The 22,325-nt window shown below is 50.6% G+C and overlaps 1 protein-coding gene across 3 annotated transcripts in view; it reads right to left on the bottom strand.

Moving 5' to 3' along the window:
* Positions 1 to 22,325, bottom strand: part of CYFIP2 (cytoplasmic FMR1 interacting protein 2) — a 54,311-nt gene that overhangs the window by 29,069 nt on the left and 2,917 nt on the right. For 2 of the 3 annotated variants that reach the window (XM_075509556.1, XM_075509555.1), the window contains exons 2-13: positions 17,661 to 17,801; positions 15,504 to 15,593; positions 15,346 to 15,423; positions 12,575 to 12,676; positions 11,370 to 11,551; positions 10,961 to 11,057; positions 10,155 to 10,283; positions 8,657 to 8,761; positions 5,446 to 5,537; positions 2,550 to 2,667; positions 1,521 to 1,640; positions 750 to 875 (exon numbers count right to left, since the gene is read on the bottom strand). In XM_075509556.1, coding sequence (XP_075365671.1) covers positions 750 to 875; positions 1,521 to 1,640; positions 2,550 to 2,667; positions 5,446 to 5,537; positions 8,657 to 8,761; positions 10,155 to 10,283; positions 10,961 to 11,057; positions 11,370 to 11,551; positions 12,575 to 12,676; positions 15,346 to 15,423; positions 15,504 to 15,593; positions 17,661 to 17,777 — 1,356 coding nt within the window. In that variant the 5' untranslated portion in view covers positions 17,778 to 17,801. The remainder of the gene's footprint in view (positions 1 to 749; positions 876 to 1,520; positions 1,641 to 2,549; positions 2,668 to 5,445; positions 5,538 to 8,656; positions 8,762 to 10,154; positions 10,284 to 10,960; positions 11,058 to 11,369; positions 11,552 to 12,574; positions 12,677 to 15,345; positions 15,424 to 15,503; positions 15,594 to 17,660; positions 17,802 to 22,325) is intronic. The other variant, XM_075509558.1, reaches the window with a different exon arrangement.

The raw sequence follows: 22,325 nt of genomic DNA, 5'->3' as shown, positions 1-22,325 counted from the left end.
TGATCTCTTGGTATCTTTAATAACACACAATCACAGGAAACTGCACATGCTCCACACGTGGGTGCAGCTGCGTGGCTTGCACAGACCTGATCTGCACCAGGGCACAGTCTTCCTTGCACAAGAATACAGCGACAATTCCCAGGAGGGAGTGAGCCACAAAAATGAAGGCAATATTCAAACCACCTTGGACTGTGTAAGGCAAGATAAAGGTACGAGGGCCTCCCACAGCCAAGCTCGGAGGACTATTCCCACTGCCCATGGACAGCCGGACCGAGAGTTGACGGGTCCTGGGGACTGGCTGAGGATCTCACGTTTGCACAGCACCTGAACATAGCTCCTGATCTTGCACCAGATCATGCTGCTCTGCAAGCCCCCCCACTTTTTGGTTTTTTTTCAGGAGCCCTGAATCCCCTTGTCAGGTCAGGAAGGGGTTAATACAGCAATATTAAGAAAACATAGGGATTCACCTCTGTCCTCCTCCAGCACACAAACACAGCATAAGAAGAGCAGGATCAGGAAAAGACGAGAATTTCTCTAGTCATGCACTGGTGCAGTGTTTCTACCCCAGTAGGAGCTCCTAAGAACTTAATTTGCCCCTTAATTCTCATCACCTGTGGGCCACAGGGATGAGGAACTTGCTGAGGAACCTCAGCAAGGTGAGATGCCCTTTGCTCCTCTTCCCCTGGCCTGAGGAACATGGACAGGAAACCAGCCTGGATGGTTCTTATTCTTGTGCAGTTGGCACCTACCTCCACAAAGGCAAACTTCTCTTCACTGGTGTAGTTGTACCGGGTGGCTCTCTCATACTCTTCTGCTGTTCCTGGGCAATCCTTGTTACAGAACTTATCTGTGGGATGAACCAGCTTCCAAGAGTACTAGAAGATGGAAAGGGACACTGTCAACATTGCAATGAGTAAGAAGCCAGGCTGGAAAGACTGAAGAGGGCCCTATGCCAGGAAAACACTCCCTAGACATTACTACAGTTGTTTGACATTCCTTTGGGAGCAGAATTTGTGCTTCCTGGCTTTATTATCACTGTACTGAATATTGTTTTTGTTTATTTAGGAGGTTGCCAGTCATACTGGGCTTTTGACACCCATGGACTTGTGTGGAGATGTGGTCAAAATTTTCCAAATTAAGAATTTCCATCATCATTTGAATTACGGTTTTAGTTGCTCAAGACCTAGACTCATTCCAATCAGCTTTCAGTACTTAACTGAGGTGTTCAGGTTAGAACAGTCACCCAGTCCCCCTCTAACATCAGTGGGGACACCCCAGCACCTGCAAAGAGCACTTCAGGTCCAGGGTGAGACGATCAAGCTCTCCTTCTCCATTTGGTGCAGAGGGTGTTCAGGTCATTAGCTTCCTGATCTTAACGTGTTTGTTAATGGCTGAAAGTTAGGTGGCATGAAAGCAAGCTCACCTTTCCACAGTCTTTGTTACATGCCACGTTGAAATGTTCACGCTTACCTGGGAAGAGGAGGATGTTACACACTCGCTGCTTCCATGGATGCACTCACCACTTCCATGACGTGGGCACTCCACTTGGACAGCAACTGCAGTCCCCGTAAAGCGAGATCAAAGAGCTCCCTGTACTCTTCATCTGATTTCTGGCTGTCCAGTCCTGAGCCGGTGACCACCTGGAGAACATCACATCACGTCGGGGCTAGACGCAGCAACTTGCTGCCGAGGCTTCACTGAGCCAAACAGCAGCCACAGATCTCTCTCTCAAATCCCAGCTGAAATGAATTCCCCATGACCTCACGATCAAGCTAAAATTGAGCAGTGCATATACTGTCCCTCAGGAAAAGGGGTATAACTTGGCAAGGCTCTTTTTACTGAGGCAGTCAATTTATTTCCTACAGAAAAATGAGTCTGACCTGTCACCTCAGAGCAAATAACTGACTGTTTTCATTCCACTTTCCCATTCCTTTGTCATGGTCTACTACTACTGAAATCCTTGAGAGTCCTTTACTGATTTAAAGTTCAAATAAGCACTTACAAATGACAAAAAGAAAAGGGCTGAAAATGCTAACAATTCATTAAACTAACAGTGATGAATGAGGATCAGACATTTGCAAAAAACAGTCACAGTCACCTCAGAGAGGGCTCCGACATTCAGTAATGAAAAGAACAGAGATACCCTCGTGAACTTTCTTCGAAGCCCTGACCAATAGCTCTGTGTAACAGAAAAGACCCATTTGCAAGACATGGGTGTTCTGCCACCTGGCTGACAATAAACATTTAGCTGCAAAAACTTTTTTACTTCTTATTTTAACCAAGCTGTGGCCAAAGAGCAGAAGTTTTTGCAGTAAATATTCCAGTGTATGTAATTTTGCACCTGCAGGGGCCTTTCACAACTTGCTTTTTTATTGCTGGATCAAGAAGTGGTCCACTTGTGTCCTTCTTCCACTTGTGTCCTTCTTCCACTTGTGTCCTTCTTCCTCCTCACTGTATGTCCTTGGCAGACCATACTCCTGCCACACTTGTCCTCTCCCAGCCGCATCTGCCTAACGAGCCTGGTTATGGTGACCACCCACTAAGCTTACCTCACTGTTGCTGTAGCGAGCGAGCTCTGAGATGAAGCGGATGTGGTCATCTCGGATCTGGACCATCTGCTCACAGATGTTGTACTGGGGACTTATGCTGCTCTGAGTGCACGTCCACCTGGGCAAAAAAGCAACGGTTTCAAGGACAGGACACGGGGCTCCGCTCCGACACCCCCAGGGACAAAGCCTTATGCTCAACTGCTCTCTTCACTTCAACATCCTCAAGACATGCCACCTTCGGGGCAAATGTCAGACCGTATCTTCTCTCTCATGTCCCTTGGGTGTGTGAGGTCTTCCAGAGGTGATCTCACACAACATGACAGGGTTGCTTGCTCCACCTTTCAGCCTGAACATCTCTGCTCCATCCACCCTGAAGGCTTCTCTCCATGTTGGGCTCACCACAGGCAGAGGTGGCTATGTCCCAGGCCACCATTGGACGAGGTTTCAGGGGAGGATGAACTGCAGAGCCCTGGCATCATTGGCATCCTTTCTGCTAAACCTAAGGATAATCATCCCCTTAGAGGTCATCCCTCCAGGTCTGAAAGGGCTGGGTCATGCTGCCTTCTCCTGCAAGGAAATATCCCTCCCACTCTGTTTTTGGTTCTGGCTCATACTACCAGCTCAGCGAACAACCCTGAGTATAAATGACGAGCAGAATATGATTGAATGAACTAGATTTTCATTTGCATTGAGCCACATGTACTGCGTAACAGTGTAACAGGGCCCTAAAAGAAGGCAGCGCTCCCCTTCCAAAGGCCCAGTCATATGAAGTCATATCTCCTTTTTCCCTATGCTGTATTAGCCACGGACGCAGAACCAGAATGGCTCCACCAAAATGCTCTGTGCAAGCAAATGTCTGTCAGTCAGACTCTCACGTCTTACTCTGTCATCACAATGTAAAAGTTCAGATCTTGCTTTTTTCCCCCCTGAATAATTGTCCACCTTAAGACAGATAGTCATCTTCTCCAATCTAGATTGGCCGTACAAAAGGAAGGTGAGAAACCTGCCTCTGATACGGACATAGACATGAAGACATATTCCTACAGTTAAATGCGAGGCACTCGTTGCCAATATTTGTGGTGGTGGAAGGTCCTGGAGGTGCTGGGCCATGTCATCCCTTGTGAAATCCATCCTCCCACAGTCCCATCGCTCCGCTCTTACCCGGTCCAATGTCCTGTGCTCCCCACCGGACAATCGGCAGGTTAGCAGGAATGGCCAGGGCTGCACCAGCCCTCCCTGCCACACACAACCTAGTCCACAGTGCAGAAACAAAGCGCCATGCAGGAAAAACACCAATTAATTCCACTTTCATGGAGACAGGGAGGGAAAGAAAGTGACAAAAACAATATTAGTAAGAAATGGGGATTATATGGAACCACCTTGGCAGAGTTAGTGTTGGGAGTCCCATGCAATTTGCTGGGAAAGCAACTGAGTGAGGAAGAAACGTTGGTTAGTAAGGTACGGCACACAGACCTGGTAGACAGATTTCAAGACAGACATTAAAACTGTGCACAGGTAAACAGCCCACGAGCTACCTTGGTTTGGAGATGAGAAAATGAATGCAGCTCACACATGTTTCGTTGAAATGTGCTTTCTGAATGATTTGGGATAAAACTTAAAATTTAAATGGAGTTTTTGAAGCTATTTTTTACATTTATATTTGTAGAAATTTTTTTTCTTTTTTTTTTTTTTCCAATTTGAATTGAAAACCTTTTGCTTGGGAAATTTTGCCACGTTGTTTTCAAATTTCTCATGAACAATTAATCGGCACTTTTCAACCAGCCTTTGGGAGGGCAGGGGAGAGCCGTTCCTGGGTGAGCCACGTGGCAGGCAGAGAAGCCGGACCCTCCGGGATGGAAGGGGACAAGCAAACAGCAGCAGAGAGATGAGACTGCAGGTTAGTTCCTGTCCTGCTAAAGAGACAGCTCAGCTAGGCTGCTTCTCGCAGACGCCGGAGAAATCCGACTTCCACGCGATACGGTCCCATGGGTGAATGGCCACTCACGGGTGAAAGCCGGGCTGCCACCAGCGATTACAGCCAGACACAGCTCAGATAGGCTTTGCTTACATGTGGTTGCAAACGCCGTTCCAAGGATATCCAACCTAACACCGATTCTTCTAGCAATAACTGAGCGCGATGCAAAGCTACAAAGACAAGCGGGGCCTCACACACGTCTGGTGTGATCTGAAACAACGTCTGCAAATTCATCTGACGGGAGCAGCAAACTGCCTGTGAACCCAGGCTGGGAAGCAGTGCTTTACACTCCTGAGCACTGCCGTAGAGACTCCATTTCTGCCCTTCTCCCACAGCATTAATTCATTTCCAGTGCATCTGACCCCCCACTTTACCCCTCACTCCCGCTGCCCGTCTTCACGAAACCTGCCTGAACTAGAGGAGACGCCCTGGCTACTGCAGAGAGAGATCCACTGCCGTGTTCATGCTCTGGAGGATTTTGTCCCTGGGATGAAAAATGTGGATTAAAATCTCTCCAGAGCAGGGACACGCTGCTCGCACTCACACACCTCCGGGCACGCACACCGACCAAGCACTCAGTGGCTGCCCCGAGCCGTGCGCCGGCCACCGAGCACCCTCCCAGCCCTTGCCAGCGGAGCAGACGCGCAGGCATGCCCACTCCCCTGCCTGCACACGGGGCTACACTTACGTGTAGGTTCAGAGCTGGCTGCACGCACGCACACTCGGGGGCTGGCGAGGACATCTTCCCATGCAGGGACAGGGAGGTACGCACGTGCACACAGAGCTGGCACGCCAGGACTCACACCTCACAGGGACATACACGGGTACCCGTGCACAGACCTCACGCACGCTGGAGAGTTGCGGCTCCCACGGCTTTCGGGACACACACAGAAGCCAAGAGACATTATGGCAGGCACTCACTTGGATTTGTTCTCCTCATAGTGAGCACTGGTCTTAATGTATCTGGCCAGTTCTATCTGCATATCGCCGAATAAAGGAACCACCTGCAGCTGCTGGAAAAGAAAACAAAAGATGGTTGAAACACGGCAGAGAGAGAGCCTGTGGCCCCAGTGCAACACAAGGGACTTCGAAATGGCATCCTGTGTCTCTGAAGCTATGGAAAGTGTCAGGCTGTTTAAAGCAAGGTGCAAACCTGGACCCAGGGTCATTTCACACCTAGGAAGCGACCGAAAATGATCACAAGGCTTTTCGTGCAAGGAAAATCACCCCCTGCGAGTGCTCTGGAGCCCTGGACTGGCTGATACCAGGCTGGTTATTGCCAGAACGGTTCAGTGCTGTAACCAGCCAGAGAAAAGGCTCTTTTTACAACAAAGAGAGAGAAGCGTATTCCTGAGCAGGGCTTACTGCCTCCCACCATAATCCTCCACGAGATTAGAGGGATGAAAAGCCAGCACGTTGCTATTTTGGCAGCAAGTTGCTGCGGCTCCCTTCAGAGGGGAGCTGTAGGCTGCTTTGCTGCCTGGACTGCCAGGGATGTGCCATCTTTCCTCAGGGACACAGACTGTATTTTGGCACTGCGGCTGCTAGTGTTAAAACTTCTCCATGAAGAGAAAGACACAGGCAATGGCTGCCTGCAATATAACATGGCTTTGCTTGCCCTTTACGTCTCAGGAGGATTTGGATGGGAAATAAATTCAAAGTGCACTGAACGTATCTCAAGCTCAGACAGGTCCCTGCTTCACTAAGCTTTCAGCTGCAAATAAAATTCAACCAGGAGCTACCAACAGCTCTTCAATAAAATATGAAGCTTCAAGTTCACCCAGCTACAAAAGCCTTGCCCCAAAATTCAGGGAAGATGGTGGCAAATTCCCTGTCCTATTATCACATGCTTCTCTTCTCAGGCTGTCTTGTATGGAGGATGTGCAATGCTGTCATCAGGGATTCTCAGTGGCACTTTCATAAGAGGTTTAAATGAAGGGGTAGTTCATTTTCACTACTCAAATTCCTGGTCAATTCACTAGAAATTTAATCAGAAGGCAATAAGCAGATGTAGTAAGAGGAGTAGCTGGCCTTTTCTTATTGAGATCTGATGGTCTGGAGTGGTACTTAACTGATTAGGTGAGACCACAGCGGATGTTGAGGAAGTGCAAATGGAAAAAAAGCTGGAAAGGGAAAGTTATTCCATGCAATGGAAGATATTTTACCTGATTCTCTGATGGCCCACCGCACTTTGCAATGAACAGCAAATCTGTTCGAATGCACCAAGATGACCAAACTCTACAGATTACACTGCGGGCCTGACTTAAACGGAGATTCAGTTGAATTAGCAAAGATGAACCAGGGAAGACTTGGAAGACTCTGAGGGATGGCATGATAAATCACCGTTGCAGAGCTGCAGTCCTCAGCAGTCTCCCCAGTGGGGAGCGTATTCAACCACCTCATTACCGCCCTGTCCACGAGGTCACGGTGTCTGTCCGTAGCTCCCTACGTGGGAGTTTGAGCCCTGCTCTCAGCGCTGTCTCTAGATGATGCAAGTCGGGGTAAATAGGTCCCCACTCGGTCAGGGTGAGGATGCCGCAGGTGGTACACCAACCTTTCATGAAATGAGCTATCTGGGCTCGCCCATCCCTCCTCTTGCACAGAGCCAGCGCATCATCTATAAACTGCAGGTTGGGGCAATAAGCAGGGAGGCATCCTGTACCCTGTCACAACCACCGACGCTGTCTTTCAGGCTCCTCAGCAGCTCTCCGGGTAAAGCAGCAGGGAGCAACCACTCTGCTGAAAGAGTGCTGGGGAAGAAGAGCTCTGTGGCCCTCCAGAAATCATCATCCTCTCATTTTCACTGATGTGGAGCAAATGTTGGTAACAAAATCTTTCCATCTCAGGTGGTCTCCTCAAGCTCAGTAGATCTAAAAGAAAACTAATTGCTCCATCTGGGAAGTTATTCTGCTGTCCTCCTGCTATACCATTATTCTTTGTTGCCAATACATTTGTCCCTTGCCAGATCCCACCATGCCTCCTAGAGCTGACTTGCCCCAAACCTGAGTTGCCTCCTAGACCCAGCCCGTGCCCAGAAGCAATGGAAAGGAGGTGTCATATCCCCCAGCGAATGCCACAGGCAGTGCCGTGCAGGGTCTCAGCCCTCCTCTCCATCTGCCACTGGTGGCTAATGGCTTGCACAGACCCCAGATTTTCCAGGGAAGCAACAGGATTATCCCAAACCTTTCTCGTGCTGAGCGGCCCCGAAGCAGTGCAGCCTGGTCTCCAGCTGTGGACCAGCCCAGGGCTGGACTCAGCTGCATGGGCAGAGGGAGGCTGCACGGCTGCTCCCCACCCTGTCACTGGGAGCATCCACTTCTTGCGGGCCTTTCCCCAAAACCTGGATCTCAGATAAGACAAAAATGGTTCATGAAACCACCAGGTGAGCCCTTTGAGGAACTTGCTGAGCACCTCCAAGTTCCAGCCGACACAAGCTCCCCAAGAAGCTTTTTCTGTCCTACAGGGAGCAGAGTTTATGCACAAAATAAGACTGCCAAATCACACATTGCCTGGCCAGCTGTGTCCCCTGTCCCTCAGCTCAGCAGCTCGCTGAGGGAAAGGGGAGTGCAACCATCACCTGCACAGACCTCAGCAAACCAGCCAGGTTTGCCGGTGGCCTGAAATGACGGTGCTCCTCAGGAGACTGCAGACCTGCCTCAGAAATGTGCAAAGAGATAGAAGCAACGTCAGTCTGGCACACCCTTCCCTCATCCACAAAACAGACCTCCCGTGTGCCGTCCCCATCCTTTACCCCTCAGCAGGAAGCAGGCAGAGCCGCGGAGGCAGCCAGCGGTCCAGGAAGGGCGTGCAGGGCCCTCGGCTCCCACCGGCTCCCCAGGCTCCAGCCCATGGGAGCAGAGCCAGCCCCGGGCACCGCTCACACATCCACAGCCTTGCTGGCACCGCAGGCCTGCATCGCTCATCTCACCCATGCTGCAGCTCTGTGCCCATGCACGTTCACAGCAATCCCACTCCTCATCCTTCGGCCTAGATAATTTCTCGACCTTTTGGGTTTTTTGGACCTGTAAGTGATTCCTGCAGTTTGGGTTTTGCTGGCAGCATGTGCAATGGTACGGGTCGCTAATTCATTGGTCTGCAATAAACTCCAGCCTCACCCAGATGGGTCACTGACCTTGAAGAATTTGTCTATTTTGCTAAGGTTGATTCTCTTCTTGGCATCCAACTTGTAAATATTGCTGACATTCCCATCCATGAGATACAGGCCAAACCCCATCACCTGGAGAAGATGGAAAGGCTGGGTTTCATTAGCATGAAGTCAGCAGCACAAGTCAAAGACAGTTCTACATCACTCAGCATAAGGAAAGACCATTTCAGGCTCCTGTACCATCTGACACTCATGGGAAGACTGTATAAAATGTGCACACATCTGCAAGGATGTACATGGTAGACAGAGGACACACGATGGATTGCTTCTGTTTTCTGTGCAAAAACACATGACGCTCACTCTGGTAATTTGTTCCTTGTCTCTCCCACATAACAATCACCCAAAAGTCTTCTCCATCCGAAGGCGAACATTTATTCCCAGAGAAGAATTGAAAACATTTAAAATATTCTCCTGGATTGATTTTTTCCCTTTAATTCAGTACAAATCATTACGGATATTCAAACTACCCACATTATCCTTCAAAGAGCCTTAGTTGACTCATACCATGGTAATTAAGTTCTTATGGTAATAGTGACTGCAATCACCGTAATAACTGACTTACAGTAAGGACAAATATACAAAACAAGCAGATACTTTGGCATGATCATCTTGAGGGCTCTTTAGAGTCAGGAAACCAAACCTGGAAGGATCTGCCTTCTGCAGGGAATTATTGCTGGGAATGGGCATCAAGCAGAAAATTCAGGGTTGCAAAGTTGGTGGTGATTTTGGCATGTCCTATACAGTTACCCAGATCAAGCCCATAATCCTGCACATCCACGCATAACAGAAAAACCCTTTCTAGCTCTGGAGAACGCAGGGCACCCACCGGTGCTCTCGTCCACCGGCTGGAGACCACCACCACGCACATGCTTAGTCCCAGGCAGGCAGAGCTGCTGGCAACCTTGGGAAGAATTGGGGGAAAAGATAGAGATGGAGATGGGGAAGAGCAGAGGAAAGGGAGAGAGGAAGGAAGATTTTTATATGGGAATATGGGAGAAGGCCAGAAAGGACAGGAGAGAAATGATGGGAGAAGGTCCAAGTTACAGGAGGAACAGAGGCAGCTCGTGGCACTGCCTGACAGAGGTGACACTTCAGAGCACTGGGGTGGGACATCTCCGACCCATGGCCACATCCGGTCTGTTCAGCTACAAAGAAGAGGTGAAAATGGGAGGATTGAGGTATCGCAGCAGAAGACACAAAGTAACGGAGATCAGAAAGGAAACAGGAACAGGAGGAAGGCAGCTTTGCTGCTGCATGCAGAGAGCCTTCCCATCTCATAGCCACACGTGTGTCCAGAGGATGCTGGCCTTGCAGAGAAGGGATGCATGTAAACCCAAAGGAGAAAAAAATAAAGAAAATAAAGAAATAAAGAAGAGAAACATTGTCCCGGGAGGGAATTTCATTTTACTAAAACAAAAGTGAAACTACGCAAGCACCCAGCCCCATAAGCATGGCCGAATCTCACCTTTAAGAGCATGTGTTTCTCACTGGGAGTGAGATACATCTTGTTTTCATAGTAATCCACACAAATGTTGACAATATCAGCCAGCAATTCCTCATAGCCAGGGATAACCTCTAGTTGTTGGTGCAGACACTGAAACATCAAAGGGGCCACATTATCCACATGGACAGAGGAACGGCAAGAACCAGGGGAGAAACATATTTGAAGGATTAAGAGTAGAATCATAAGAGGTTTCTTCAAACCTCATCTGTATGCTTTTCTTAAGCTCCAAGCAGAAGATTGACCTCATGGAATAACGAGCAACCTTCCTTCTGCAGGACAGCTCTCCCCTCCAGACTGATCACAACAGCCAAACGTCAGATGGTGAGATGTAAAGAAAGATGCCTCAGAAGCAGACTTTCTGACTCTCTCCTGTCTCTATGCAGTATTTTACCTAGTAAGCAGAAGCTACAGAGCCTGTGGAGTGTGGAGGGCCCTGGGTCTGATCTGCAGTCCCCATGCAGTCGCAGAGATGGACTGGATGGATTTACTGGGAAAAACAGGGGAAGAGTTTCCGGCAGAAACCCCTCCCAAGAGCTCTTCTTGCATATTTTAGACCTTGTCTTGACATAAAGAGACCTTCAAAGCCACCCAGGATGACCCACGAGAAGGAGATATTGCTAGAATTATACAGTCTGAGTCAGTGACAATGACCCAGCAAACAAGGCAGCTTTTGCCACAGTCCAGTCTGAAGCACTCTCAGCTCTGGCAAGATCACTGCCTCTCTCTACCCACAGAAAGGTTAACTGCTTCAGAGGAAAGGGACCTGCCTGTGTGATGCGGTTGTGGTTTGCCAGGAACATGGAGAGGTTCTGGGACTCCTGGATGGACTGGGGGTCTGCCATCTTCCGCAGAAACTGGGCAGCTCTGGAAGGGAGAAATCCAACATCACCAAGGATTACTCACCCAACGGGAGAGTCTCACCACCCATCTTCCCTGTTTCACCTGCGGCTGCAATGCAGCAGCCTCAGACTCCCCCTGCAGTACAGCTCTGCTCTTTTCTCATTTTACCAAGAGGGAACCGAAACACAGCGAGGCTCAGAGATTTGCCTAAACTCACAAAGAGAGCCTACAACAGCACAGAAACCCAGCATCCAGCCTCCTGATGGGCAGACCAGGCGCTTCCTTGCAGACCAGGCACAGACCTGTCCCTGCTCCCGCTGCTTTGCCCGCTCTCACCTTTTGTAGGCGGAGTGGTCATTTTTGACACTGCACTTCATGTTCTTCAGCTCATCCAGGACGGCAAACATGTTAATGAACTTGCCCAGAGTGAGGAGATAGGCCTCAGAGACAAAGTCCTTCCTCCGCTCCGCGTGGCACAGGCGTTTCACCTCACTGCAGAACCGCTCGATAGCCTTGCGCTGGAAGGCAGCGGGACAGGGTCATCTCAGCAGCAGCTCGTGTGCAGTCACCACGCCACCGATGGGACCCTCCTCCACCCACCCACCACCTTCTTCCTTCAACAAAAGCATTTTTCTGCTGGGGATCAAAGCTCCAGGGTCCCTCTCCACTGTCACCATGAAACAAAGCAGCATTACAAACCACTGCAGTCAAATGTCCTCAGTGCCGGAGGGGAGCTCAAACCCTCTATTTGCACCTGCCCCGAGTGCGGTGTGTTCTGCAAAAGCAGGTTTCAGTTTTTTAGGTGGGGCAGAAAGACCTCATAGGACATAAAACCTAAAAATGATGGTGAAACCCAGCTGCAGCCAGTTATAAACACAGGCAGTGATGGGGAGAGGTCCCTGGAGCCCACAGCAGCTCTGTGTTTGCCACATGGTCATCGCTCTGTTGGGATCTAAGCGTATTATTTTGTCAAGCGCCTCAAGTGGAGCAACTGCTAAATGTAAGCTTCGGTGCTCCTTCCCAGCTGACCCCCGAGTTTAGGGGGGTCTGAGCACCTCCCTGTTCCTGCTGGCACAGCAGGAGGGTGTCCAGCTGCATGGCTGCATCTACCCCAGGCACCAGCTGCACCACCAGCCCTCAGCTCTTTCTGGCTTTGCTTCAGAGGAAAGAGCAGAAGAGTGAGCTGTGCTGGCACTGGTGGAGAAACAGCTCTTCACACCCACCAGCCAACACCCCTGAAAAACAGGAGCCTGTGCCACCTATTAGCTGCACACGGTGGGGGCTCTGGTCCTCCATGAACTTCAAGGGCTTAGGTGTGCTCATTCTCAGCTTGTATGCAAGATTTCAGGGCTGAGCAAGGGACACACAGATTTTCCTTCAGACAGGTCTCAGGTATCTGCTGGTGGCTGCAAGGAAGAGACCTACCAGGGGGCTCGGGAGCTCTCCAAGCTGGCCTGGCAGGCAAGGATAGCACAGCCCTGCTTAGGATAAGTTAACACCAAAGTAATAAATTATTTTTGCCTCTCTCCTTGACCACTTACCTGAAAATACATGAACTTCATAAGCTTGGTGACTTCTGGCTCCAGGACTTCCACCGTCTTCTCATAAATCTCCACTCGGTTTGGCTGTTCGTTACATTTCACCTGCGTTGCAAAGACAAATCATCCTTGTCAGCATCAGAGTTTCTAACACAGCGGTAGAATGCAACGGCCACCATCTTCTGACTTGCTACACGAGGTGGGAATGTTATATCACAAAAGTATCTGAGACTGTATTGCGAAGTCCCATCGACACGCAAGGCACCAGGCTACGGCTCTGCTATACCCTCGCTGGGATAATTTTGGTTCTGTTGCCAACCCGTTAAAAATCACTGGGCTTGTATGTGGCTAGCAGCAATGAAGTGAGTCACCTTCACTGGGATCCTAGGAAGCTAAATTTAAGGACTTACTCAGTTGTCATCCATCTCATTTCCAAACAGTTACTTGCAGTCATTACCAAACTTTTAGGGAAAACCCCAACTGCCCAAGGCAATGCATCCTGCTGTCCTCCTCTGGTTTTGCTTCCAGTTGTTGCTGACACAAGGCTGCGATGGGGCTGACAGCTCCAGTGCAAATTTAGTAGCCCAGCAGCTGATCCGCAAGGCGCGAGGGGACAAATCAACTGGCCTTACATGTGGGAAGATGCAAAAGCAGGTTTGTCCTCTCGGTAGTGGGGAATCTAATGTCCCTGCCCTGGTGTTTCACGCTGCAGTCAGGCAATATTGACGGCCATGAGGATGCAGCTTGCGGTAGGGAGGAGTGATGCACATTTAGGTGTAGGCTCTGTTCTTCACTTGTAAAACCACCGTCTCTGATGTAGCACAGGGAGGTGTGCACGTGACCGAGTAGGTTGGGGGGCTGAGAACAGGACCCCCCGGCCGCAGCCATGTGCCCCATGGCAAAGCGCAGGGGTCACTGCAGGATCAAATCTGGTGAATCTGTAAATGAACCCTCTGCTGTGGTGTTGTCTGCTCCTCTGTCACACACGGCACTGCCCGCAGCCCCGGGGTTTGCAGAGAGCAGGGACCCCACGAGCTGCGCTCCGAGAGGCACAAACGTCGCAGGGGTGACCAGAATAGGAGGACACTAAGATGCCAAAACTGTAGCACTGTTCTGTAGCACTGTCTTGCCATCAGCTTAGCCACGACCTGCCTTCTGTTAGCGTAGCCGGGAGAGGCAACAGCAGCACAGCATCAAATATAAATGGGAGATAAGCAAATATCCAATCAGCGGCAGAAATCTCCCCATGGCTGTGTCCCACGAGACCATCAGCAGAGTATAACCTGAGGGGAACTGAGGTTTGACCTTTCCTGAGGAATCACAAACATGGGAATTGCCAGCCATGTGGAAATATTTTTTCCTGGCTCTACGGAAGCGCTGCAAACCCTTTTATCCGTAGGGTTAATGGAAGGGCACTGCACCCACCCCGCCACATTGTCAGTCGGCATTTTTGCAGTGATCCAGCACGTGTTCACATTGCGGAAGACAAGCTCTGAGCTGGAGTCTGAATCACGATCAGTGGGCCACGTGGGCAACCTTACTCATGTCTGTAGGTGTTCGCAGGATGAAGCCACCGAAATTCAGGTTGGAGAGAGAAGGACTCTCTCCTTCTCTAGAGAACAGTCTCCTCCTCTCTCCTAGAGAACAGTTGAAGCAGAACTAACAGTAGAGGAGGAGAATGATTAAATGTGGGGGTAGGTCAGGACCTTCAGGTAGATCAGCAGCAAAAAAGGGCATTTGGGGAAGTGTTTCTGGCATATCGAAGTGCTCCTTCATGCATCCTCACACAACACCTACAATTCTAGGGCTCCCACAGGAGCAGAGAGAGCACCCCAGAGTCTGGGCAGCAGTTTGGGATGCTGAAACCTGCCCCAGCTGCCTAATCTGCTCTGTGCAAGTCACAGAGAGCCTGAGTCTGCCACATCTCGAAAGGACCCACTGTTTTCATCCCAGGCTGCCTGGGCTCCCTTCTTCACACAAGAGTCCCACTTGGCACTGGGGCAATTTTTAACTGAAGTTCCTGATACCACGTAATGGTATGATACCATACAATGGTATCAGGAAAGCATGACATAAACCAGATCTAGTAATTTTACTCTAACTTCCAAAAACTAACTGCCTTTGCCTGAAGCAAACTCCATCTCCCCATAACATGAGAGAGAAAAATATCCAGGCAGTGCACTGGGAAGGAAATAACCACACTGCTTTAATTAAAGCAAAGGATAGCCATGCTCCAGACAGAGAAGTGCATAAAGACCCAAGTGACAAACCACAGCACTATCCCAAGTACCATGCTGGAGCAGAGCTGTGCTCAGCTGAGTCCTGTTAGCAGCTGTAGGACAAACAAGCTGGTCCTGCAGGGACGAAATAACTTCAGGTGCCACTGCTTTGGGGAGCAGGGGAGGGGCTCATGATGCCAGGAAATGCATATAAGGCAGTCGACTTGTGGTGAGTGTGACTGAGCTGGGAGGCACTGCTAGGGTGTGCCAGAGATGGAGCTTTCACATACGTGAGAGTGCAGAGCAGATGCCCTTTGCTAGGGCAGCGGTACAGATCTGCTTCTGAAATGGCTACCAGCTGCTGAGATCAGTGGTTGAGACTTTGGTGGGGAGAGGACAATTTGAAGAGTCAGTGGTCTCTCTTTTCAACCTTCCTATCTGCTTCAGTCTTCGCTCCTTTTTTGTTCTTCTGTCTCCAGTCCAAACTAACCCACACTGAAGACAAAACCAAGTAGGTGTTCTGGGAACATTCCTGCCTGGGAAGGGCTTGAGTACCTGGGGGATGGCTCGTGAGCAGCTCCTCCATGTGTAAAGCATCACGGCATACTCGTGGCCTTCTTCCAGCATTTCATTCTGAAAGACAGAGAGGTGTTGCTGGGGCAGGGCACGCACCGCAGGCTCAGCATCGCTGGGGCAGCGCCCGGGGGACTCACCATGCTGGAGTGCACCGTCGCCTGCTCGATGTACCTGGCAATGCCGGTCACAAAGGCATTTCTGTCTTCAAAGTTTGTGTCAAAATTAGCCTATGGGCAAAATGGAGAGATGGAGATTAAAGTACAGCTAGTTGTTTGCTCACCTGATACAGTCCAGCATGGGATGTGTTGGCAAAAAGCAGAATCAGTAGGGCTCCTGGGGCATGGGAGCAGCTTATGAACAATTTGAGGTGCTGCACCTCTAGGTCTGAAGTAGATTCATAATGCAGCCTGAGATGCTTCTGAATCACACATGTTCATTAGAGGAAATCCTGCAGATTATATGTGTGAAAATATGGCAATCAAGACTGCTGAACCCTTGTAAAAGCAAGCCAAACCAGGTGGGGATCAGTTACAGGGGATTGCAGCCACACCAGAGAGCAAACCTACAGCAATTATTCTAAGGATTTTAGCTTGGTAACTCAAAGACAGATGCAGCCTCATTAATTTCTATTTGTGCCCTGGCTGCTAGGGGAAGACCACATCCTGTCAGCAGGAACTGCAAAGAATAAACACGCAGAAAGGGCAGGGAACAAGATGTCTGGAAAACATAAATATGAAAGTCAGCACTCATCCAGACGCTATTATCAGTGCTAGTGTTGCTCTTGAAAGCAGATGCTTTGGGATGAACAGTTGTTTTGGAAGTTGAGCTGCTGCTTTGGGCTGGGACAGGGGAGCAAGAAAGCGCAGAGCAGGGCAGGGAATGAAAAAGCAGCTCCTCAGCCTCTCTGTGCCCAGTGACCGTTCGCACGCTCTGTGCTCGGGTAATTTCCTCCGCGAAGGCTGGCTGATGGTATCAGCCGGACGGCGGAGCGTACAGAAGTCCCAGGTGCCCAGAGCTGCTCCTTGCAATGACATTAGCATTGCAGCGACCGTGTTCACCTCAATAACTGATTCCCTGAGTAGGAAAGTCGGGAGCACAGACCCGTGGCCACAGGGCTACTCTTCTTAGTGCCTCCAGGACATCGCATGCAACAAGAAAAGCTGAGGCTGCACACGCGTTTCTGCCTAGCAGGGGAGAGGGCTACACACAAACCAAGTATTATGAGGAAACATGCTTGGCCAATTATCTCCAGATCCAGTTTAGATGAGGTTTTTAAGCCCAGTGGTGTGCACACACTTGTGGCCCTGAAAGGAGGCTGTATCATAATGCTGGACCCTGAGCCCCTCACAGGACATAAGCCAGCAAAGAGTAAAAATGATTTAAAGAAGAGATAAGCAAAAATGATATGAAGATTTTCCAGAGAGAGTTGAAATTTGAACAGCCCAGAGCTGCCTTTGGGTCTGATAACCCATAGAGATACTAACGCTACTGAACGAGCCTGCAGTCTGACCTGCTGAAAGAGATACTGTAATTTCAGACCCCTGCATACATGGCACAGCAATCACTGTGCGGGTGTATTTATACACTGCCATGGGTAAGTCATGAATTCAGGAGTGGCAGGATGGAGAAAGTAACCCCATATTATATTTAACCCTGGGTGTGTGCTATAGGGCAGGGCGTGGTGTGGTGGCCAAGCAGCCGAGGCATCCTGCTGTGGATTCAAAAGCAGGAGGTTGAGCCTTGCCCTGGGCTCATGCCAAGCTTCGCCTGGTCAGTGCAGCTGCAGCTAAGTCTGCGGTTGTTCGAGGCAGAGAAGCGACTGTAGTGACTGCCCTCCCTTGCATGCCATCAGCTCCTCAGACCGGCAGCTCCAGCTGTGCGAGCGGCACAGGCCAGCCAAAGTCAGGCAGAACTTTGATTCTGACCTACTTAGATGCGTGCACTGCCATAAAAAGGAAGCACAGAAATATGTGCATAATAAAACATCGCTGAGAACTTTCGGCTGTTATCACAAATCTTATCTCCTGCTTCCTACCCGTTCATGCACTCTGGTCCTCATTTTTAACTTCCCTATGTCTTGTCCAGCCTTAAAGATTCCTTTCACTAATCTCTAGCGCTCTCCTTTTAAAGCCTTGAGGAACAGATTTGTGGCTAGATCTGTTCTGAACATTTCCTTAAACATGGTGAACCCAGGATGTTTTCAGCTAGTTCTCACAGCACCATGTGCCCCTGTGCTTTGCATGAGCTACCAGAACAACCCTCCCTGCCCCGCCACCTCCGGGAGCTGAAGGTACCTGGTACATGATGGAGGACGGAGGCGGTTCGATGCATGGCTGCTGGTCTGGCAGAGGCAGCTCCTCCAGCAAGTCCACGTTGGACAAGGCATCCTCTAGCGTGACGTGGGTGGTCATGGTTCTGAATGTTCAGTTTCCGTACTAAATCCAGAGTAAAAAGAGAGGGTGATAGACAGACAGCAGCCAGAAGACCGAGTGGGAAAGCGCCAAAGGACAAAACCAGAACCACGACTGGCTGGCACTGCAGGAGACATGATCCCGGTTTATCTCGTTTTCTTTTTCTTGTGTATTTAACCTACATCTCTATGTCATCTCTCCTTCCGTGATTCAACAGCAGGGTAGGAATGCAGAGTAAGAGGAACACAACTACCCACCCATGCCCTTCTCGGCTTAACTCTATGCAAAACTACTTAAGACGGAGAACAGCTGGGTGCTGCAGTGCAGCTTTAGCAGCCCCAAGTGAAAGCGTGTTCTCCGAAATGCAAAACGGCGCTATCAAAAATATCTCTCGAAGCAGCACAATTAGAAAAGTATGACCAATGCTGACGCTCACATGCTCTCCTTCTCACACACATGAATGGTGCTGGAAGCTGTAAACAACAAACTGCCTTCTCAAAGGTGAACCGGAAAGGACTGAGTGCTGCACAGGCAGGCTGTGGCACTGCAAGCAGCGAAAAAAAGAAGTTGCTGTTAAAAAAAAAAAAAATTCCCTGTTTTTACCACACACGCAGTGTTCCCTGCCCAGTCCCAGTCTGCTGTGGAGCTGCCAACGGTGCCAGTTGCACACGAAATAAAAAGCAAAGGGAAACGTTTCTGAAAGCTCGCCGGCACTTAGCCCACACAGGCTACCTAATGGGAACCTCAGGATAAACCTCTATGTCCCTATCTCCTCTGCCATTCAGCTTTGCTGTAAGGGCACGGGCATGGAGGGATGGCTGCTGTCACCCAGGCTGATCACTTGTATAATCACAGCCACAGGGCTTCCCCAGTTAATACCTAATCCATGTGCAATAGCTGTGGCCAACCTAGAGCATGTCTCTCCTAGAAAAACACCCCACTGCATTTAAACATTTGCAAAGAGAGAACTCGGTTTAAATATTGACATGTCATTCGATTAGCAAATTGCCCCCCCCCAGTGCTTTTTTCCCTACTCAGAGCCTGTCTAGTTTCAAATGTGAGCCATCGAGTTCTATCACTCTAATCTGCAAGACAGTAGAGCTCTCTATTATCAAAGTTCCCATCAAGATACTCACACATTTCCATAGAACACCCTGCAGCCTTCGCTTTGGCTCAGGCAAGCAGACTGAGCTCTTTGCCTGCCTTGTTACAGAGCATATTTTCAATCCTTTAATCATCTCTTTGGCTTTTCTCTAAGCTTGGTCCAATTTTGCAACTTTTTTGCTGAAGTGCAGACACCGTAGCAGGACACGGGGCTCCAGCAGTGTCTGCACAAGCACCAGATACAACAGCAACGTAGGCTGCCTCCTTACGTACAATCGCACCAGTTCCTTTGGTCGCAACAGCAGCTCTATATGCGCTCATATTCAGCCGATTATCTGCTACAAATCCCTTAGGTCCTTTTTTTTTTTTTAATTGAGTCACTGTTTCCAAGAACATAAGTTTGCTTGTCATTTCCAGCACTGGGAGCACGTAAGGACAGTGGCTTCGGGATGTCCATAGACAGACACGCATGCAGCCGGCCAAGGGGGATGCACGCTGTGTGCAGTCCTGGGGCGGCTTCATGTTGGGTGATGAGAGGGACAAGTCTGCTGCTGTGCCTTTTATCATCATTGCTGCCTGCACACATGGGCTGCAAGAATATGTATAAGCCTGGTAAAACCCATTCCACCTCCACAAATGCCTCCCCAAGGCACCAGGCAGCTGACAAACAGGCTTGGTTATACCTGCAGCTGAAGCACCATGAAATAAGTGCCTGGAGAAAAAAAAAAATCTCAAGCAGCCCTTTCCCTACATGCTCAAATTTATGTTTCCTTCTTCACCCCTCTTTGCTAAAATGGTTTCCTGTTACAAATTGTGGCAACTGTCAAAACCAGACATTACATCCCAGCATGCTGCAGGCAGCAGCAGCTTCCTCCCTGCCTGCAAGCGCCCTGCGCTGCTCCGCGCCAGGCAGGCGGCTCCACTGGCCCAGCCCCACAGACCTCCTCGGCCGCCCGCTGCTCTCCACCACCATCCTCCAGGGCCTCAAGACTCTCCTCTGGGTTCCCAGAACAACACCCCTGGTACTCACACACACTTCATTACATACTTCAGGCTTGGGAAGACAAAACCCTTCCATTTTATAGCTTTGAGGGCTGTGGTTGTTTATTTGGGCTCATTTCTCATTTTTCTGTAAGTCCAATTCTAAGGCCATTTGTGCAAGGTGCTGGCAGTTTGCTGCAATCAAAGACGCTTCCTCAATAACCCCGTGACACCCAAAGAGCTCAGCAACTCAAAGGACAAAATTATTGCTGCTGTTTGGGCCATACCAGGAGATACAATCCCAGATAGGGCATCAGGGTCCTGCCGTGCTGGGCAGCGCACAAACCTGCGAGACTAAGCCAGTCCCTGCCCTAAAGATCTTGCACTCAAATAGAGGAAGAGAGGCAGCGTATAGAAATGCATGAACAGAAAAGGAAGCGTCAAGCCGTAGCGATCAAGTGGTGCAATCGGCTGTTGGCCCACCCCGAGCTTTGCCATGGCTGAGCAGAGCGCAAGAACCCGAATGCAGATGGAAAAACTACACAGCTTTGAGGGTTTAACAGATGAGTCTTTATGGGGACTCCCAGTTTCCATTCTATGCTTTCTTAAGCCCAACAGCAAAACCAACGGAGGCTACGGGGAAAAGTGCGGTCTGCCAGGACTTCCCCTGGGTCTCAGGACTGTGGCACACTGTGACAGACAGCAACCTCGCAGCTGGAGCGTGTGACAGAGGGGCTACTGGTCCAGGGCCAGCAGAGCTGGATGGTGACCCCAGATCATCCACAGAGGAGCAGCCTCAAGCGATCCCCCATCTGCCTGTGCCGTGGCCCCTCGCCTGCTCCCTGGGCTGGCCGTAGGGCTGGCGGGGGCCCGGCTCTTGCTTGGGATCCACTGCCAGCTGTAAGCATCTAGCAGTTAGAGGTGTTGTGCACTGGTACACAGGCTGGGGAAGGCTCTGAAGGCATCAGTGATTGCTTGGCCCGGTCCATGGGGCACTGCGTGGTGCCTCCCCACCACGGGGGCTGCCCGGCAGAGCCGAAAGGGGAAGTCCCTTTCAGCTCTCCCACAGACCCACGCCGCCCTTCCTCACCTTCCTGCAAAAAAGTTTCTAACACAAATGTGCTGGGGCTGCCCCGGAAAACCCAGCATCACCCCCTCGATCCAGCGACAAGGGGGGCAGATCCAGCGACGAGGGGGGCAGCCCCCAGGTAACGTAGCAGCGACCAAGCGGCTCCAGCCCAGGGAAGATGGGGATCCCTGGGGACACCCATCAAAAAGTCCTCATTAAGCCTTAACCGCCATCCACCACCTGGGCCTCAGGGCAGGGGCGGCCGCGCTGGGAAGAGGAGAGTCAGCCCACATCGGTGGTTTGCCGACGGCGCTTCGGCACACGTGGCTGTGGGGCTGGGGGCTGCACCACCCAGGCAGCAGCACAGCATCCTGCCCAGAACGGGGCTTTTTTGCTGCCGTAACATGTGCACAGCGGGGCGAGGCTTTCCCTCGCACACAGGAAGCATATCCTGCCTGCGTGGACTCAAACACGGGCTGCTGGGAGCCGTCTCGCAAAACTACTTTCTCCTCCATATCCCGCCGCTGGTCAGAAAGGCCGAAGTCCCTCTGGTCCGACATGTTTTGGCAAAACTGAACAGGAGCCTGGCAGGAGCCAACCCCACCCCAGTGAAACCCCGGAGAGGGATGCAGCCACTGGGCTGAATACCTCTTCTGCTAATGAGCTCTGGTGCTAACGAGCGCAGTGCTGCCCACAGTTTCTGCCCATCTGCTGCAGAAACTTCCTCTCCCCATCCCACACCTCAATCGCAATCCCTCTGGCCATCTCTTACACCTTCTAAAGCCAGATGACTACACTGAGGCACTGGGGCTTCTGGACACCACAGGGAGCTGGCCACGCGGGGCCCACGCACAGGGCACGGCCCCACCACCCCAAAGTAGATATTAAGAGTTCCCGACACGGTGACTCTGTTGTGGCAGCATCCTGGGGGCCAGATTTAACAGACAGCAAAGGAAGGCTTTGAGAAGGAGCAAGGATGGACATCCCAGATGTCTGAACCTGCAGGGCAGGTCCTACCTTTCCCACCGGAATGCTTGCCCAGAAGTATCGGTGCAATATCATCCTCTTTGCAGGGAAAGGAACAAAGACGTCTTTATTGTTAGAGCAGCTTGGGGGAACAAAGGAAGACTTTTAAAAGCAGGGCCATAATGAGTATGTTGCATGCATGTGGCGCTCGGCTTCGAAGCTGCACAGCTGAGAGCTCTGGGGAAGTGGCACGGGCTGTTTCAGTTTTTCAGCTCGCCTGCTCCTACAGCAGACATTCACGCTGGAGCTGCAGTAGCTACCAAGAGCAGGAAAGGAGGCAAGAAAAAATGGGAATTGCCCAGGAGATTGGCAGTAAGACAGGGACCAAGCCCTGCAAACCTGGGGTGAGACGAGCAGCAAAATGACAT

Source organism: Mycteria americana, chromosome 8, assembly GCF_035582795.1.
Source record: "Mycteria americana isolate JAX WOST 10 ecotype Jacksonville Zoo and Gardens chromosome 8, USCA_MyAme_1.0, whole genome shotgun sequence".
NCBI classification, from domain to species: Eukaryota; Metazoa; Chordata; class Aves; order Ciconiiformes; family Ciconiidae; genus Mycteria; species Mycteria americana.
Note: the sequence above shows the minus strand (reverse complement) of the source record. Positions and strands in the feature narration are given on the sequence as shown.